Source organism: Lepidothrix coronata, unplaced genomic scaffold, assembly GCF_001604755.1.
Source record: "Lepidothrix coronata isolate B3197 unplaced genomic scaffold, Lepidothrix_coronata-1.0 Scaffold89, whole genome shotgun sequence".
NCBI classification, from domain to species: Eukaryota; Metazoa; Chordata; class Aves; order Passeriformes; family Pipridae; genus Lepidothrix; species Lepidothrix coronata.
Genome location: NW_016690269.1, coordinates 2156121 through 2162649, shown reverse-complemented (window position 1 = coordinate 2162649; position 6529 = coordinate 2156121). Strand labels below are relative to the sequence as shown.

At 38.4% G+C, this 6529-nt stretch overlaps 1 protein-coding gene across 4 annotated transcripts in view; it reads left to right on the top strand.

Moving 5' to 3' along the window:
* The first annotated feature begins 1631 nt into the window (after nt 1–1631).
* Nucleotides 1632–6529, top strand: part of LOC108500363 (contactin-associated protein-like 4) — a 202462-nt gene continuing 197564 nt past the window's right edge. For 2 of the 4 annotated variants that reach the window (XM_017821229.1, XM_017821228.1), the window contains exon 1: nt 1634–2028. In XM_017821229.1, coding sequence (XP_017676718.1) covers nt 1932–2028 — 97 coding nt within the window. In that variant the 5' untranslated portion in view covers nt 1634–1931. Of the gene's footprint in view, nt 2029–6529 lie in introns of all 4 variants that reach the window. The other 2 variants (XM_017821230.1, XM_017821232.1) reach the window with 2 other exon arrangements.

Sequence of the window (6529 nt, the reverse complement as noted above, 5' to 3'; positions counted from 1 at the left end):
GATCCACATAATTTTTAATACAGTTTCTCCATGCATTTTTATTCAAATAAAAGTTGACATGGAGAAGTGGAAGACTGGCTGCATAATAGATTATTAACTTCCCCTGAAATTTTCTACCTAGTATAAAAGTTTAGAAATAGGCCTTTTTTATCTTAATCATGCTGATTTGCTGTTTTTAAAAGAGTGTAACAAAAACCTGCATTAATCACATTTCAAAATACTTTTTAGTATTTTTATTTTAGTTGTTTTCGCTGAGCCTTGGATACATTTTTGTAACACTTAACTTAGTCCAGCTGAGGTTGCATGAAACCAAAACACATCTTACTCTTCCTTCTCTGGTTGAATAAGAGCATTCTTCAAGGGCCAAGGAAGATGATTTAAATAAACAACTAAAGTTCAGAAGCTTCTGGAGCTTAATTAGCATTTCATCTCTATCCCACAGTTATTCATGATACCAAACAGTTCTACATGTCAACCTGCAGAAAATTCCATAGACTCTGAAAAATGCAAGAGAGACCCTCAGCAACATGATGTTTACTGTCTGACCCAAAGAGAGCAGTGTCCTTTTGGATGGAAAACCCTGTTTGTGTATTGGGGCTGCTGGACAGTTCACATGAAGTGGTAAGACAAAGTCTGAACTACTGGGCTGCATCTAGAATTGCTAAGTCTGCTGTTTATGCACTCACAGTAACCAGGTGTGTCTTTTTTTGTGCATGTCATAGTAAATTGTTCCAAAATATAGGCAGTCCATACAGTGTAAGCACTGCAGAAGGAGCAGCAATGGAGCCATTGATGCTGCCCTTTAATGCAGCCTTTGCCTTCATTAGTCTTAAGTTTGCTAATAGTTCGTTTCTCATATTTGAGAAATAACTTTTCTGCAGTTAACATAGTCATTTAACTTGTTTTGTAAAAATAATTAAAAAAAACCCAACAAGAATGAAACAAAACCCAACCAATCAACCAAAAACCAACCAACCAACCAAACAAACAAACCCACACACTTTTAGGGTATAGTTTAAATACAATGATTTAAAATTCTTCTGAAGCTCTTTCCCAAATGAAGCTGTTTCCCAGCGGAACCCAAAGAGAAACATTAGGACGGTTTAAAAACTGTTCCTGTTCTGTGAAAGTATGGAAAGCAAAATGCTGTAAGTGGGTATTTGGGGGTTAAAGTATTTTGGGAAAGCTAGGTGCGATCATATGTTTATATTATAGGTACTCCTATAAGCTGAGAATGTAGTTCTTTAATGACGGCATTAGCAGTAGTAAAGCCCACCAGGGACACTGACGGTGCCTTCCCCTGAGGGGCAGCTGATCAGTCAGTCCTGAGCTCACTTCGCAAGTGAAGGCAGGCTGCTCATTTCAGTCGCAGGCTCAGGTTCTCCACTACAGGCAAAAACGCTTTCCTCCTCCTCCTTCGAGAGAGCACAACTTGTGACGCTTTTGCGGCTGAAAGTGTAAAAAAAAAAAAAAAAAAAATCCGGCTGCGAGATAAGCGGGAGGAGGAAGGGCAGCAGGCACAGCGGATGCTCCCGCCGCCCCCCCAGCAGCAGGGGAAGGGCAGGGGCCGGGGGGCAGCGCTGCCTCATTGTCTGGAGCCCCGCGATTCCCGGCTGCCTCCGCCAGGGGTGTGCAGCTCCCGCCGGGAGCCGTGTGCCGGGGCCGGGCAGCGCAGCCCGAGTGCTCCCGTGACACACCGGAGGAGAGGTTTTCTGGCTGCCGCTCCCCGGGGACCGCCGCTGCGGGAGGGGGGCAGGTCCGGAGGTGTTGCGTGCGTGTGCGGGGGGATGCGGAGCGCGTCGGGCTGAGGTTGTTCTGGCCCCTGGGAAGCGCTGCGAGAAGAGGCAGAGAGAGGCAGCGGGAAGAGGCAGGAGCAGCACTGAAGTACAGAGCAGCTGTTTCCGAATACTCTGATTCTTTTGGGTACCTCAATGAACGTGAACATGGATTCTGTCACTGAAATCTTCTTGAAGCTGCTGTTTCTCCTGTCTGTTCCTCACCGACACATGGCACTGGCAGGGAATAAATGTGAGTATTGCATATGATTTAAAACTCAATCCGGAGTGTTTTGAAAACTTCTGGGGTATTTTATTTGCATTAAGAGTAAATATTATTTTTGAGAGGTGTTTATGCTCTGAAATCATGACAGCAGGCTGACAGCCTGAAAATGTTCGAAAATCCTTCTATAGATTTTTGTCATGAGTCTATGTACAGAATATTGTTTGTAAAGCTTACAGTGTAAGAGTGTCTGAAAGCAATATTTTACTGAGGGATGCATGTTCAGCCCCATTTTCATTTTTGTTTTCTAAGTGCAGCATTTTCCGAGGAATTGTGTCTTACATGGAAATTACTGGCAGACTTCTATTGTGTAGTGTTTCAGCTTGGTTTTTAGCAATTGAAAATTTTGAAAGCTGGTTTCCGCATCTTCTGAATTAAGCTGTCACTCAACTTTAATGGCAATCACAGTGCAGTTCAAAAGCAGTAGAAATACAACAAGGAAAAATGTGGACAGCAAGAGTTTAAGGTCTCTGCATTCATCATTTAGGGAGTATTGTTCATGCATGAATAAAGAGGAGAATGCTAACTGTTCCAGCAGAAAGTTGTTTGGTTTTTTTTTTTTTTAAGTGAGTTAGCCAGTAGGGTACTATCACAAAATAAAGATAGTGGTTACAGTTTTAAAGGCAGTCTGCTCCCTAGGAGGCAAATTATATATGTATCTGAAAATGCCTGCTTTCAGTGCTAAATTAGATTATTATCTTTAAATTAAAAAAAAAAGAAAATTAAAAACTTACTTACTAAGCAACTAATTTTCAGAGCTTTTATAATTTAGTAATAGATCTCAGTTATTCTTGTTCCATTTGATTCAGGTTGAACAAGCTGAAGGATTTCATTTTGTGTTCTGTGGTAGTACAGTAGCCTAAATGCCAAATGCTCATAACCTGAACTGAACATATTTTCTACCCTTCCTGTTAAGGCACTGGTTGTGCATCACAGGAATGGGGAGGGCAGGAGCAATGCTTCTGTGGGAAGAAAGTGCATGCCAAAGCAAGGAGGAATGTTCAGGAATAACCTTACAGCCCAGTGGCAAGAGATAGCTCTCTGGAAACATTTGAGCAATGGCAGAGAAGTTTGGAGTGCTCCATGGATCTCTAGCCTAGGGTTTTGCATATGGATGGTTTGTAAACTAAACATGCTCCCATGAGCCAGACACTCACATTGCAGCACCAAAATGATCTTGTGCTGTCATTCAGTAATGATATCTCATTTGATACTCAAGAGCATAGTGTAGCCCTAAACATGAATACTAAGTTCCTCTTGTTAAACACTCTGCTGCAATCCAGTCACAGCTTTAATTCTCTTCATCATTCTGCATTGTACGGTTTATGAATACATCCATTTTCACAAGACCATGATAATTGAATTGCACATTAATAGCATTTGGCACTATGCACAAAACTAAATCAGTTGCTTACGGGGAGGCATATTAAAACCATTGCAAAAAAAGACTTGCATCACACAGCAGAGCTGTAAAGCACTAGAGGTCACTCTTACAACTTAGGAAGCAAGGTTTGAGGAAGAGGCTGAAGCTTTCCAAAGCAGGATTCTGAAGGATAAAACAAATCAAGTATGAAATACATCTGCTACTGGCTTTCTCAATACGTGTCAAAAACAGGCCAAAATCAATTCCAGTATCAAATGGTTGAATTGAATGGACAGATTTTTTTTCACATATATACTAATATTTAGAAATGTATAGTATTTTTATTCAGGAATAAGTCCTAGCTCCTATGACAAAACATTCATCTGATCTGAATATATAAGAACTCTCACCCATGCTACAGGCAAGGAAACTTATTGTGGGAAGAATAAATTAAATTATTTAAATTAAAGACTGAGCATTAACATATGAAGAGAACTTGGCCAGTCTAATGTATATTATTCATTTTCAATATCTAATCTGGGGAAAAAAGTTCCCCTTATATATTATTTTTGAAGTGAACATTTCTGTAGAAGAGTTAGTTTATTTTGGAAGTGACAGTTTCCATCTCAAGTATCACAGTATAAAATTTGCCAGTGTGTTAGGATTCATAAAACTACCTCAGGAGAAAAGGTTTCTCATAATTACTGATTCCAGTAGATCCATACTGGAGCCATTATCTACCCATTTGAATTTATTTTACTCCTTTCTTCTTGAGATGTTGAACAGGAATTGAAATCCTTCTCAATAGGTGGTTTTACTATTGCCATTAGGGCATTTAAACATGTTTACCAAAAGAGGTAAAGCTTCATTTCCTTGCATGAATTCTGATGGCTAGATTGTCCAGTAGACTGCCAACCATCAAAGAAAATAGAAAATAGGGTTTTTAGGTTTTCCTCTATATTAATCTGTTTCTTTTCTTTTAATTTTATGGGTCTTTCTGTAGTCTCAGATCCTGAACACCTAAGTTTTTTCTTTGTCCTTCAGGCCAGCTGCTAGTAAGAAAAGACCAAAGTAAAGACCTTTACACTTCACCTTGAAGTGTCAATGCTAGTGTTACGAGGTCAGTTGTATAAAGAACATTTCTTGGATCAAAAACTTATGTGTTCGGAATTATTCTTGTCTTAAAAGAACCACGGTGTTCCTCTTTTGAGTAAAATGATTTTGAATTTCTTAAGTTGTCTGGAGGTAGCAGACCCTGCCGTCTAGAATATGCAAGTTAATTTCTAGGGTCTTATTTTTGGGTTTGTTTGCTTGCCTTGAAAATTAACGGTGACACTTCCAACCAAAAGAGGCAATAATTGGTCCTGAAAACTCAAATATTTTAAAAGTTTTACAGTAGTGCTGCTTAGTGGTTTCCTATGGTTTCTTCCTCCCAAAGAATTGCACTTCCAAAGCAGTTGAAAGAAGTTTGAAGTGCACTAAGTGTATAAGGTCAAGTGTGAGTTTTAAATGAAGTATTAAAGCAAGTACTGCTGTAAGTTTTTTTTCCACTGGAGCTATGAAACATTTTTATTTTATTGGGAACTGGCTCTACAGTTGTAAATCAGCAAGTTACTAAATCATCCCTTGAAAACCTGCCAGAAATTGGTACTCCAATAGGTGCAGTATTTTTTTAAAAACTCTCTAAAACTGAAGTGTTGCACAAAATGTAATTAAACCCTCTATACACATCAACTCAACTGTGACCAAAAATTATTAAGGTTAATTTTGACAGTGAATGGAAATAAAGAGAACAAATTAGGGACTTTCCATGCAAATTCTCACCTCTTCATACCTACTTCTTTGTGTTAAAACTCTCCAGTTTCACAGAAACTTTTATTAATTCACATTTTGATATATGTACTATGATAATCACAATTTTTATAAATGTGTGTTTATTTTTATTTCTACTACGACTACAATTGATATTATTTTTAAATGTCAGGGATTTCTTGCTAATGCTAGAATAGAGTACCTCTCTAAAGCTGACAGTGAATGACTGTTAATGAAGGTTTTCAGACTGAGTGAATACATATATTGATTATACTATGAAATGCAAGTCACTGTACATGTAATATCCCTAGGGAAGGGATTACTTGCTAAAAGGAAAATACTGTATCTTAATTTAGAAATTAATATCATTTTGATGTTAATCATGGGTACCAAACAGTTCTGTAGACTAACTGGCAACTTTATGGAATTGCATTAAAAATATACTAAACTGTTGTTTATCAAAACCAATTTAAGATGTTGTTCTTTTACCATTAGTTCTTGATTGATGTGAACTGTAGGGAACGAGAAAGTAGACATTTCTTCAATTTTATTTTAGCTTCATTAATATTTATCTTCTGTTTATTATTATCTATCTCTACTATGAGATAGCAATGGAGACCTCATCAGAGATCAGGCCATCCCTGGGCAATTATTTCCATGAATAAAACATTACAGACATCTCTAGTATATTTGGCATGTTTTTAGTACAGTAACATCAAAAGGTTGTATCAACATCAAATCTAAACTAACACCAAGAGAAAAAACTATCAAAAATATTTTTTTCAGTCTTTCAAGGCTTAGAATTCACAGAAAGGCCTTGGGTTGATTACACTGAGTATAATCAACAATTTACATCCCATTGCTCTAGGCTTTCAAATTCCCATGAACACACTTGTCCCTGAGCTCAGGATGGATAGAGGAAACTTCATCATGACTGAAGGAGAGTGACAGACAAATAATGACACCTCAAAGTAGGACAGACTCAACCATAGGAATAAAATGCAGTACGTTATATGTAAAATATGCTGTAAGTGCTATTAATAACATTTGCTTCATATGTTAGAATCATAGAGTCAGAATCACAGAATCAGCTGGGTTGGAAGGGACCTCTGAGATCATCAAGTCCAACCCTTGATCCAACCCCGCCGTGGTTCCCAGCCCATGGCACTGATGCCACATCCAATCTCTTCTTAAAAACCTCCAGGGACAGAGAATCCACCACTTCCCTGGGCAGCCCATTCCAGTGGCTGAGCACCCTCTCTGGAAAGAATTTCTTCCTAATATCCAACCTAAACC